Here is a 14,053-nt window from a genome sequence, read left to right on the forward strand (position 1 = left end):
CTGTTGCTCTCTTCGAAGTTCAACCAAGACTAAAATAACTTCGGTAAAATATTATAACAATAGAAATTTCTGTTTAAGTCTGTAGAAACGTGTCTAAACTTGTATAAACAAATATATTAATAAAAGGGTGGCCAGGTATAAAGCCGACGGTACACAATAGGCCCGGTCTCTAACTGCCAACTCACCGCTCCGAACCGCTCTTTCTTTTACCTGCTGTATCTTTAAAACGACTTCGAATTTTCTAAAATCGCTTTACTACCGTATTCTAGACATGTTAAGGGAGCAATTTATGAAAAAAAAAATCGATTTTTTCAACCCATCACATAGGAAGACCCCTTAAGCATCGCAAGCTTGGTGAAACCACTTGTAATGTTGATTTAATAATATAAACTAATTTTGTTTTGGTGCTTAGAATACTCATCCCACCTCATATTCAAATGGTGTATAGTGCAACCCTACTTTGCATATCCTACCTTATTTATTAAAATCATAATGATTCAATGATTCAATTATATACCTGATAATTATTATTCATAACAAATACTCTATATCATAATTATATTATTGAAATATATATTTATCTCGCAGTTATTACTCCATCATATACCAATAAAAGAATCTATAGTTACTACATACACAACGGGTCCACCGATACTAGACGATCACAATAATTTATTTATATGGCCAAATGATTAAAGATTAAGTGTTCCATTGCGTATTTGATCTATTATATTTAGATGATTCATCTGATATTTAGAGAGGGCATCGTAGATTCATATTTCGTAGGTAAGGGGGGAACGTTACAGCACCACCAGCGGAAGTTACAGCTAACACGGCCTCTCCTGATGGAGCATCGTCCCCGATGCTTTCTGGTCACGGCGAGTCATCTGGTCCGACTGCTAATCTGATGCGCTCTGTCCAGGCTGAAGGTATTCTAAGGGCTATTGCTCGGAGACGAGTAAACATTGACTCTTCACAACCTGTGAACCATAAGTTAGTGGTAAGCATTTTATTTTTGGAAGTAGGATCACGTTGCCTCACAAGGACTTATATGTGATCTAAGCATGTATACATAGAAGCCACACAAAACTTTACATGAGAGGTAACCTATAACACACTCTACGCTACACAGAGCCATACACAAGGTGTATCCTATAACAAGCTGGATGCTGCACAAAGCCTTACACTAGGTGAATCCTACAACACACTCGATGCTGCACAAAGCCTTACACGAGACGTATCTTATAACACACTCGATGCTGCACAAAGCCTCATACGAGGTGCTACCTATTACACACTCGACGCTGCTCAAAGCCTTACACGAGGTGTATCCTATGGCACCCTCGATGCTGCACAAAGTCTTATACGAGGTGTTACCTATTACACACTCGACGCTGCTCTAAGCCTTACACGAGGTGTTACCTAAATACCTTACGATAAAATTTATCTCAAAAATACAAATTACATTAGAAAAACTCAAATTTCTTTTTGACTCCGCACTATTTTGTCTCTGTATAGGTTAGAACAATAGAGAAAGCATCTGAGTGTACGAGAATATATTTGTATTTGTTACATTTTATGTACTGCATCATAAGGTATTGAAAGTATAGTGGACCTGGACATTGGGTGGAGAGGAACGTGATATAAGGTATAGGGTAACATGTTTTCACATTAAACAAACAATTCCGTGTCCTATAATATTTCTTTACAAGATGGACCCTACTTTGAAACCGTCAATTAATTTGAACTCGACAACGTTAATATGGTCAACACGTAGTCTAGAAATATAACAATAATCGCGACTTTTTCCTATAGAGATATGTTAATAATTATTTTCTTTAAGATTTATTTTCTTTATATATCGCAAACTATTCAACTGCCCTTGTACAAGTAGTTTCCTCATCAGCAGCATATGCTACTACGATTCAGTGAGGTTATTAAAAGGATTTCGGTGTGTGAGATATGAACTAACCTTTACGATATTCAAACGTCAAATCACGATCCTGTAAGTACATTCACCAGCGCACTACCCTAGGCAAGAGATCCTCGTGTAATTTTCAGGGCGCTGCAGTTAGTTACTACCCTAAAATGTTTTACGATGAGATGACGAAAATGTTGCAACGCCTTGACAACAGCAAGTATCTCGAGCTCAGGAGTAGTACCTTGGATCTGCACATATTGTAAAGCTACGGCGTATATGTGTCAGTCTTTTCCCATTTGAATTAGTACCGTAACCTAGTGCACTTGCATCCGTATGGACTTCAGTCCGTAAATGGTCAAAGATAAGCAACGCGGATTGACTAGCCAATATAGAGATGATCTCATCTCTCTAGTTTCTATTCTTTTCCCCGACAAAATTTCGGGCCCCACATATCACAAACATCGGCGGCCCCGCTAGTCTTGACCAAGGTAGCGGTCATGGAAACGGCGGGGCAGGGGGTGCGAAGAATCTCCGGGTAAGACCAGGCTACCACAAACGACGACCACTGGCCCTGGCAACATACAACGTTCAAACACTGCGGACCGACGAAAAGCTAACTGAACTGGAGGAAGAGTTGAGCAGATTGCACTGGCATGTCGTGGGATTATCTGAAGTCCGAAGAAAGGGGGAGGACTCGATAGTCCTGAAATCCGGCAATCTGCTTTACTTCCGGGAGGGCGATCAACTGTCCCAAGGCGGTGTCGGGTTCCTCGTCCACAAGTCCCTTGTGAATAATGTTATTAAGGTCGAGAGCGTGTCGACTAGGGTAGCGTACCTGATACTCAGAATTACCAAACGGTATTCGTTGAAGGTCATCCAAGTGTACGCTCCAACTTCGACGCACTCCGACGATGAGGTTGAGGCTATGTATGAGGATATCTCCAGAGCCATACATAGTACAAAGACTCATTATAACGTTATCATGGTGGACTTTAACGCAAAATTGGGCAAACGAAGCGGTGATGAGCTGAGAGTGGGGCAATTTGGTATCGGTGATCGGAACTTCCGAGGTCAAATGCTGGCCGACTTCATGGAGAGGGAGAGTCTCTTTATGATGAACTCCTTCTTCAGGAAGCCGGAACACCGGAAATGGACGTGGATTAGTCCCGATGGTGCCACAAAAAACGAGATAGATTTCATCTTGTCAACGAGAAGACAGATTTTCAACGATGTCTCTGTGATCAATGCCGTCAAAATTGGAAGTGATCACCGGATTGTAAGAGGCACATTGAATCTGAATCTGAAACTCGAACGATCCCGACTGATGAAATCTACGCTCCGCCCTACACCTATACAGATCCAAAACCCCGAAAGCTTTCAGCTAGATTTGCAAAACCGTTTCGAAAGCCTTGGTGACTGCGTTGACGTGGACGATTACAACAACAGGTTCGTAGAAACTGTCCGTGCGGCTGGGTCTAAGCACTTCAAAACCCGCCGCGCAGAAAGAACCGGAAAAATATCTATCTCTACCCTCAAACTGAAGGATGAAAGGCGAAGTATGGTTCTGCAGTCTCTGACTGACGCTTCCCAGTATCGGCAACTTTGCAGGCAGATCTAAGTCCTTGACTCGAGACTTACGCCACTTTAACACAAATTGTGTAAAGGAGGCTATTGAGAGAAACAAGGGCTCAAAAGTCTTTAACAGGGATCTGGCTGCCGGACAGAGCCAGCTGACGCGACTTAAGACGGATAACGGCAGGATCGAGTCGATTAAATCCGAACTTTTGAGGGAACTTGAGAAGTTCTATGGACAGTTATACACGACAACACGGGCACCTGTTAACAACACGGCGAAAGACCCTAGAGCCAAATTAACCCGACACTATACCGAAGATATCCCGGACGTCAGCCTGTACGAGATTGGTATGGCTCTTAAACAACTTAAAAACAACAAGGCGCCGGGCGATGATGGAGTTACTGCTGAGCTTCTGAGGACAGGAGGTAGACCTGTTTTACCAATCCTCCAGAAGCTATTCAACTCCGTCATCCTCGAGGGCAGATGGCCTCAAGCATGGCAAAGGGGTGTGGTGGTCCTGTTCTTCAAGAAGGGAGACAAATCGCTTCTGAAGAATTTCAGACCCGTAACACTGCTGAGCCATGTTTATAAGTTGTTTTCGAGAGTCATCACGAATCGTCTCGCGCGCAGGTTTGATGACTTCCAGCCTCCCGAACAAGCCGGGTTCCGAAAAGGCTTCAGTACCATAGACCACATTCATACGCTGCGGCGGAAATGCGGGTCATGGGCCTGGATGACTCACTGACGCCGGAGGATGTCGCCGCCGCCGTTGCGCGTGAGGGTGAGTGTGAGACCGAGGTCGTAAGGGTCGGGCAAATAAGAAGGGGCAGTCCCAATTCCCTGGGGTCCTGCTGGATCCGTGGCCCTATGGCGGCCATCAAAAAGGTCACCAAGGAGGGGCATATTCGGCTAGGCTGGGTTTCCGCAAAGGTGGAGCTGCTGCGGCAAAGACCGCTACGGTGCTACCGGTGCCTGCAGGGCGGGCACCCTAGGAGCCAATGCACGCAGGAGGAGGATCGCAGCGGCCTTTGATACCGATGCGGAGAGGCGGGTCACAAAGTTGCAGCGTGCGCCGCAGCCTCCAGATGCGCAGTATGTGCGTCCCAGGGGCGGCCGGCGGACCATTGGGTGGGGAGCAAGAAGTGCACCCCGCCCCAAAGGAAGGGAGGGAAACGGCCCGCCTCACAGTCCCCAGGCCGTAGCAGTGGTGCAGAGGAGGGGATGGACACCTCCCCTCCCAGCGATCAAGGAGGCAGGGGCGGCCCAGGCCGCCCCTAGATCGCTACCGGGCCGCGGTGACGACCGCGGGGGCGGTCCCACCCCACCACACTAGGCCCGAAGAAGTCACGCGCATGTCCCCGCGCGCCTTCCCCAGGGAAGACAGGGGAAGTGGTGGGTTCCAAAGGGAACCCGCAGAGATGGGGCCCGCTGTAGAGTGGGCCACCGCCGTCGGAGTCGCGGTTGACTGTTATCGATCCCGCGACTCCGGCATATGGCGTTGGGTGAGGGACATCTTGGAGTTTTTAGTGAGTAGGAGTCTCACAGTACCCGCGGGCTTCCCCCGGGGCCGGCGGGTCTCCATGAGGGATTTTCTCCAAGTTAAAAAAAAAAAAAAAAGGTAATTCAGAAGACCGAAGAATACAACTTTGCTTGGCGTTTGTGGACTATGAAAAAGCCTTTGATTCGATCGAGACGTGGGCTGTGGTACAGTCTCTCCAGCGGTGCCAAATTGACTATCGGTATATCGAAGCGTTAAAATGTTTGTATGAAAACGCCACTATGTCAGTTCGCCTCCACGACCAGAATTCGAAGCCTATCCAACTGCAGCGAGGTGTCAGACAAGGCGATGTCATATCGCCAATGCTGTTTACCGCTGCGTTGGAAGATATCTTCAAGCTTCTGGACTGGAGCGGGCTGGGCATCAACATTAACGGCGAGTACATCAATCACCTTCGATTTGCCGACGATGTCGTGGTTATGGCTGAGACCCTGGAAGACCTTAGAAAAATGCTCGAAGACCTCAGTAGAGTCTCACAAGGAGTAGGTCTTAAAATGAACATGGACAATACGAAAATTATATCAAAGGTCCATGTCGTACCTGCTCCCGTAAAAATCGGAGATTCTACACTCGAAATTGTCGATCACTATGTATACTTAGGGCAAACTATCCAGCTATCCAATTTCGAGAAAGAGGTCAATCGTCGAATCCAACTCAGATGGGCAGCGTTCGGGAAGCTCCGATATATCTTTTCGTCCAAATTTCCGCAGTGTCTCCAGACGAAGGTTTACGACCAATGTGTGTTGCCAGTGATGACTTACGGAACAGAGACGTGGTCGCTAACTATGGGCCTCATGAATAAGCTCAGAGTCACTCAGAGGACAATGGAGAGGGGCTATGCTCGGAGTTTCTTTGCGTCGAATCAGAAATGAGGAGATCTGCAGAAGAACCAGAGTGACCGACATAGCCCGAAGAATTGCGACTCTGAAGTGGCAATGGGCAGGGCACATAGCTCGTAGGACAGATGGCCGTTGGGGCAGTAAAGTCCTCGAGTGGCGACCACGGACCGGAAGACGCAGCGTGGGAAGGCCTCCAGCAAGGTGGACCGACGATCTGGTCAAGATCGCTGGAAGGCATTGGATGCGAGCAGCGCAGGACCGATCGTCGTGGAGATCTTTGGGGAGGCCTATGTCCAGCAGTGGACGTCTTCCGGGCTGCGATGATGATGATGATGATGATTCACATATTTCAACTTAAAAATGTAGAGTTACCACAAGTGATCAAAAGAGCAACAGACTTAGTCTTCCCCGCTTATTCCTTATACGATTAGATGTTCACCGAACGAGCGGAAGATTCAAAACAAAGTATTACTTGAATGAATAAAGTTCTCAAATTGAAATTTGTTTGAACGAAGAATCCATCATTTCTATTTCTATACGCTCGGCCTGACCTGACTCTTACAGATAGTTCCAGTCTCCTAGGATACACAACCTCAGGAGCGAGGTAATTACACTTAGCGGAAATTAATTGTAAACCTGGATTTTCACACGCATGTTTAATTTATAACCGTAAAATAATTTATATGGTCGATTCGGTAATTAACCGTTGTACCTACATAACGCTACTTCATTAACAAGTAGTCGAATGTTTATCTCTATACGGTATTGACCATAGCTGTGACTGAGCCACTAAAAAGTATTCAGAATGATTATTCAGTACGACTACAAATTTTCTTTTTTATCCGTGGTGATAAAAAAGAAAATTTGTAGTAACGATGTATTAATCAATTGAAGTCACGCTACCGATTCACTACGCGTTATATCATTTTCAAAAGAGCAGTTTCTAAAAATACGCTAAGAATCGTTAGTTCGTATATGCAATGTCTTTTAATATTAAAAATATCGTTACCAATGAGTACTGGCGTCTTTAACATAATCACAAGGTACTAAGAAGTTTACTTCTTGTGAGATGTTATTGAATTTTGCAGATAATGTAAGAAAATAATCGGAGCTCATTTTTGTTCCGACTAAACAGCATAATATATGCAGCGTTGGGTATACGAGTATACAACACGAAAACGATCATTTGATTTTAAAGAAGTTGTTTAACCACTATCAATGTAAACATCTGTGGGTACCCGCATATTGCGGTGGTAATTTCGTCGCGATGTGCATTATCACTAGTCCAAGTCACGGCAAAAATTTGCGTTAGCCTAACTCAGATTAACCTTTTTTGGCGGGTAGTTGCATAGTTCAGTCCATTAAAACAGCACTCTCAAAATTAATTAAATTTATTATTAAATTTACATATTTCTAATTAAATATCAATATTTTTTATTATTCTTATAGTAATTATTATCATCTAGTGTTTGTAGCCGTTTCTATGTATTTATAGTATAATTTATTTGCACTAACCCGCCTGTCGCTGCTACTATTTTAGACATCACAAGTTCACTGTACTCCAATATCACTTTATCATTCAACTAGACATCATGACAAGTATTGCTGATGTTGCATCCATCCAGAAAACTATGGAAGCTACACTTTTTAAGAAGATGTCTGAGCTAGAGTGCCAGCTGAAGAATGCATCTTCCTCGAGTCCAACAACCAGTCAACTGCAGCAAGAATTCCGTGAGTTTAAAGAGTTCATGCTCACTATCTTCACACTTCTCAGGCAGCAAATCACGGAACTCAATATATCTAATGATGATATTGAAATGCGTCATCGGGCCAAATACCTTGTGCTCAGCGGTGTGCCTGAAAGCACTAATGAAAATCTAACTACCACCGTGACTGGAATACTGCGAGACCACGTGGGCCGTTCTCTTGGGGAAGCTGACATCATTAGCTGCTATCGAATGGGTTCATTCACTGAGGGTCGGTGTAGACCAGTTGTTTTCCGACCTATTAATTCGGGTATCAAATTAGACATATGGGCAAAGAAATCGCGTTTAAAAGGAACCCAGTTTGTCCTATCTGAATTTCTGACTAGACGGAGACAGATGTTATTCCTGGAGGCTCGTAAACGTCTAGGTATTCGACGGGTGTGGACTCATAATGGCAGTATATTTGCGAAAACCGCCTCTGGCTCACGTCAGCGTATTTCAAGCCTGGAAATTCTAGAGGGCATTTCTGCGGAGTCGAGTCTGCCTGCATCAGAGGCTGCTGATGTATCTTCTAAGCCCACTCAGGCGGTTGATGTCGCAGTTAAGCATACACAAGTAGCTGCTGGCGGTCCTGCGCGCTCTAAGCGTACTGTGAAAGCGAAACAATAGTATAGGATGCATATTTACTGTTATACCTTTAGTTTTCTTTATATTTTTATTTCACCCACTTTTATGTTTGTATTATTATTAGGTTATAAAAATATAATGTTTACGTGACTAGATTGTCATGTAACAGTAATGACAGTGACAGATTCATTTAATAAGCATAAATGTCATTCATTCATTTTATGAACTAATCTGTAATCGGTGACGTAACCGTCTGTTGTCATAAATTTTTAACTATTGTTGGTGACTGGATACTGAGTTTATTCAGCTATATTACTTTCTTTTTTTTTTTTGTTTTTTTTTCTCGTACAATCGATAATATATAGTATAAGTATTATTTGTATATTTTCAATTCCTATAACGCAATTATGAACTTGTGATTATTTTTCAAATTAGTTATTAGCTTTAACAGCAGTTGGCCGGCGGTTTGTGCATTGCATCATTGTCGGCGATACGCTTGCAATTTTTTTTTTTTTATATATCGTGCCTTGTATATTATATATATATATATATATATATATATATATATATATATATATATATATATATATATATATATATATATATATATATATATATATATATATATATATATGTATATATATTACTATTATATTTATACTTTTAGTACGAATACAGTCGATGTGATTCTGGTATCTGAAAGCTGGTTAAATGCTACTATTCCCTCCGCCTATGTTAGTTTACCTGGTTTCATTTTGCTACGTAATGATCGCACTGATAGGCGAGGAGGTGGTGTGGCCATTTACCTGCGGGGTAGTATTAATTATAAAATTTTAGTTAGTTCATCCATCACTGGTAGCGCTGAATATTTATTCGTGGCGGTTGATATTAGGGGTACCAAGATCGTTCTTGGTGTTGTTTATTGTCCTCCTTCCATTGATTACTTTCAAGACCTCGAGTCTGTTTTCGAAACTGTTATGACAGAGCACACACATCACATTATCATGGGAGACTTCAATACTGACTTGCTACAAGATATTCACAGGTCTCTCAAACTGCGCAATATTGTGGATTCGGCAAGCCTTTCTGTATTACCCCTTGGTCCCACACATATCAACAAAGATTTTCCTGACACTTGGTTGGACCACATCTTTATCTCATAACCAACATCCATACTAAAACATGGCCAACTACCTGCACCAGAATCCTCTCGACATGACCTATTATATCTTTCGTATGATATTAAAACTTTTAAACCTAAACCGGCAGTAGTTCGTCTTCGAAATTTCTCAAGAGTTGACATGACAAAATTGGGCAAGGATCTAACTACAGTTGATTGGTCATGTGTACTGTCCGCCTCATGTATTAATGACAAGGTGTCCGAGTTTAATCGTACTGTGCTTCAAATCATGGACAAACATGCACCGGCCCATCTAGTTAAGGTTAGAAGAGAGCCAGCTCCCTGGATAACTGAGGCAGTACGCATGGCCATGAGAAAACGAAATCGTGCTTTTAGGTTGTTTAGAAGGGATCGTTGCGATGAGAATTGGAGTAATTTCAAAACTGCCCGCAACACCTGCAACTATATGGTAAGAGCAGCTAAACGCCGTTACATCCATTCGAATATTCATAACTCCTCTTCGGCCAATACTTGGAAGTTTCTCAAATCACTTGGGTTTGTCAGATATTATGAACTAATATGTAGGTAGATAAATAATAAATACTCTAATGTGTCACCCATTGTACAAAAGAATAAAGTATCATTCACAGCCTACACTTGTTGTTTGAATAACGTAACATGGCGCAGTCGGTATAGTTAACAATAATTAAGTAAATATATGAGTATACGCAAATATAATCGGCATTAAATATAAATAATAAATATATATATATAGTGTAAAATTAATACAGAACATTATAAAATAAATTGAAATAATAATTATGGAGACCATCTTGTCGCCGCCATTGCCTTTCACATTTGAGGAGGGCATGCTGGATTCTTCGGGAAGATTGTGTGACAATTGGGAGAAATGGAAAAAAGGTTTCAAGATATATTTTTGTGCGTGTGAGTTGGAAAAGAAATCTGCAAGTATTCAAATGAACATATTATTGCATGTTATTGGAGAACAATGTCGTGAAATTATTGATCAGTCAACGGAACGTATAAATAACTTAGACGGTGTTTTTAAAAAATTGGACGATCATTTCAAAATTAAAAAGAACGTTACGGTGGAACGTCATAAGTTTTTTACAAGATCGCAAAAAGAAAATGAATCTATTGAGCAATATGTTTTGGATTTAAAGAAATTAGCACAAACATGTGAATTTGGAATTTTGAATGAAGATTTAATAAAAGACAGATTAGTGTGTGGATTACATAGTTCTACTATTAGAGAGCGGTTATTACGAGAAGATGATTTAACGCTAAATAAAGCTATGGATATATGTCGAGCGGTGATAGTTTCCCGAGTATATTCAGATAATATAAAACAAGAAAAAGATATGATATGCGATATCAGTGACCAATCGAGTAATTTAAGAGGGGACGTATGGCAGATAAAAAAGAAAAATAACATATCATATTCAAGAAGCGGCCGTCAAAATGATGAAGCTGGACCGTCCCGGGTATCGAAGTGGGGAACACGTGCGTCGTTGCCGCCGCTGAGTCATCGCGGTCGCTGTGACCGGTCGGAGCCAGCGGTGTTACGTAGTAATAATGAAACGTCGTGCGGTCGGTGTGGAACGGTGCATAATAGATACAAATGTCCCGCGTATGGAAGAAAATGTTTACGTTGCTCCAGAATGAATCACTTTTCGCGAGTTTGTCGCGTTTATCAAGTGGAACAATCGGAGGACGAGGTAAATAATTTTTTTAAACGCAGTAGTCACCATGATATTTGGACGGTAGATTTAAAACTAAATTCTATTTTTCTAAATTTTAAAATAGACACAGGTGCTGATGTCAATGTTTTACCATTTAAATATTTGTCTAGGATTAATATATATAAGAAAAATTTATTAAAATGTGACACAAAATTAATAGGCTATTCAGGTGAAAATATAAAAATATTAGGAAAAATTTATTTAAAGGTGTATTATAAAAATAAAATGTATGCTTTGGAATTTAAAATTGCAGATGTAAATTCAAAACCTATACTGGGGCGTGAAGCTTGCTGTGAGTTAGACATCATTCGGCGAGTCATGTCTATAAAGGAATCATGTAGTAGTCGTGTTCCGGAGATAGTGGAGGAATATGCTGATGTGTTTGAAGGAATAGGATGTCTGCCGGGTAAGTACAAAATAGTATTAAAAGATAATGCAGTTCCAGTTATTCATGCTCCACGAAAATTGCCATTCGCTCTGAAAGATAAGGTCAAACAAAAACTGGATGAAATGGTTTCCCAAAGAATTATAGCAAAAGTTGACGGTCCTTCAGACTGGGTCAATAGTATAACAATTGTTAAAAAAGCGAATGGTGATTTACGCATTTGTTTAGACCCGAAAGAATTAAATATGGCAATAAAAAGAGAATATTTTAGGCTACCTACGTTAGATGAAATAGTATCAAAGTTGTCTGGAGCAAGGTATTTCAGCACTTTAGACGTTACTTCTGGATTTTGGAATGTGGCACTTGATGAATCTAGCAAATATTGTACTTTTAATACGCCGTTTGGTAGATACAAGTTTCTTAGAATGCCTTTTGGAATTTGTTCAGCGTCAGAAGTCTTTCATAAAAAAATGTTTGAATACTTTGGGGATATACAAGGTTGTGAGATGTACATTGATGATATTTTGATATATGCTATTGATAAAAAACAACACGATGAAATACTGAAAAAAGTGCTAGATAGATGTAGACATATTAATTTAAAATTAAATAAAAATAAATGTAAATTTGGATTGGATGAAATAAAGTATTTGGGGCATCGTATTACAAAAAATGGTTTATGTCCCGACGATTCACATATATCAGCCATTAAAAATATGCCTATCCCAAAAAACAAAAAGGATGTGGAGAGGTTTTTAGGCATGATAACCTATGTCAGTACATTTATTCCCAATCTCTCTGACAGAACATTACCACTTAGAGAACTGTTAAAGAAAGACATATCGTGGCACTGGAATGAGAGACATGAAGAATGTTTTAATTATTTAAAAACATGTTTACTGAAACGTCCTGTATTACAATATTACAGTATGAATAAACACATAGTTATATCTGTAGATGCTAGTAAGAGTGGTTTAGGTGCATGTCTTATGCAAGATAACTTGCCAGTGTGTTATGCTTCAAAATCATTGACAGAAACAGAGCAGAGATATGCACAAATTGAAAAAGAACTGTATGCATGTTTATTTGCTTGTGAACGATTTAATGTATACATTTATGGACGTTCCGACGTGACGATAGAAACAGATCATAAACCGCTCATTAGCATAATAAAAAAACCCACAGTAGACGCACCACTCCGTTTGCAAAGAATGTTGCTTAGATTACAACGATATACATTTAATTTAATATATAAACCTGGCAAACATTTGTATATAGCGGACACCCTATCTCGCGCATATGAACAGAATTCTGAAGATGATATTAGTCATACAGACCAAGACGAAATGTGTGTGGTGGGCGAAATAAGGTCTATCACGTCGAAATATACAGATGCACAATTTTTACAGTTGCAAAAAATCACAGAAACTGATAATGAACTAATACAGTTACAAGAATATATTGCGAATTGGTGGCCAAGTAACAAAAGTGAAGTAGCTGATGCAGTTAAGCCATATTGGAATTTTAAGGAAGAACTATCTATGAATTATGGTTTAATTTGGAAAGGTAACAAAATATTAATTCCAAAAAGTTTAAGACAAGAAATGTTGCAAAAGATTCATATTGGACACATGGGGCTGGAAAAGTGCACTTTAAGGTCGAGGGAGATAATGTTTTGGCCTGGTTTGAATAATGATTTAAAAAATATGATAACGAACTGTAACATATGTCTAACACATAGAAAAAGTAATCAAAAAGAGGAACTACAACCCCATGAGATTCCAAATCGACCCTGGGCTAAGGTAGGTATGGACCTGTTCGAAATTAAAGGATGTCACTATTTACTAATGGTTGATTACTTCAGTAAGTTTTTTGAAATTGTACAGTTGCCTGTGACTACTTCAGAATATGTCATAAATTGTATAAAGAATATATTCAGTCGTCAAGGAATACCAAATATTGTAATGTCAGACTGTGGTCCACAATTTGTGTCACATATATTTAAGCAATTTGCACAGGAATGGAACTTTATTCATACAACATCTTCACCACGATATCCACAATCAAATGGACAAATTGAGCGGACAGTGCAGACAGTTAAAAATATCATAATAAAAACGAGTGAATCACACACCGACTATCGTATTGCACTATTAGAGTACTTAAATACACCGTTAGATGAGAATTTAGCATCACCGGCGGAGCTTTTACAAAGCAGAAAGTTGCGAAGTGTTATTCCCGTGTCTGACAGGCTATTAAAACCTAAAATCCAGAAAAAGGTACATAAAAAACTAATGGAGCGACAGATAAAACAAAAAATGTATTATGATAAAAATGCAAGAAATTTAGATAAATTACATATTTCTCAGAAAGTGAAAGTGTTAGATTTAAATAAAAAACGCTGGGTATCTGGAACTGTAATTAGGATACTTAGGGATAGGTCATATGAAATTTTGTTACAGAAAGGCAATAGGATCGTTAGAAATCGAAAACATATAATAAAAGATTCACAACTCAGACATGACTCGCCCTCTGATTATAACCTGGATTATGATAAC

At 40.3% G+C, this 14,053-nt stretch overlaps 2 protein-coding genes across 2 annotated transcripts; both read left to right on the forward strand.

Annotated features, from left to right (window-relative positions):
- Positions 1-10,168: 10,168 nt before the first annotated feature.
- Positions 10,169-10,892, forward strand: LOC131854044 (uncharacterized). The gene is made up of 2 exons (XM_059205164.1): positions 10,169-10,757; positions 10,816-10,892. Exons 1-2 carry the CDS (start codon positions 10,169-10,171, stop codon positions 10,890-10,892), a joined length of 666 nt encoding a protein of 221 aa, XP_059061147.1.
- A 728-nt stretch (positions 10,893-11,620) lies between these two features.
- LOC131854045 (uncharacterized protein K02A2.6-like) lies at positions 11,621-13,774 on the forward strand (the record flags this gene model as incomplete). The annotated part of the gene is made up of 1 exon (XM_059205165.1): positions 11,621-13,774. A coding segment is annotated over exon 1 (2,154 nt), but the record flags the coding sequence as incomplete, so codon positions are not given.
- Between the last annotated feature and the right edge of the window lie 279 nt (positions 13,775-14,053).

This window comes from Achroia grisella, unplaced genomic scaffold, assembly GCF_030625045.1.
Source record: "Achroia grisella isolate CSIRO2021 unplaced genomic scaffold, CSIRO_AGI_Agris_v1 utg922, whole genome shotgun sequence".
Taxonomy (NCBI): Eukaryota; Metazoa; Arthropoda; class Insecta; order Lepidoptera; family Pyralidae; genus Achroia; species Achroia grisella.

What these genes read in the sequence shown, in the direction of transcription:
- LOC131854044 (XM_059205164.1), top strand. Translation starts at nt 10,169, where the DNA reads ATGGAGACCATCTTGTCGCCGCCATTGCCTTTCACATTTGAGGAGGGC. An exon ending in CGATATCAGTGACCAATCGA is followed by an intron (nt 10,758 to 10,815) that starts GTAATTTAAGAG and finishes ATCATATTCAAG; the next exon opens with AAGCGGCCGTCAAAATGATG.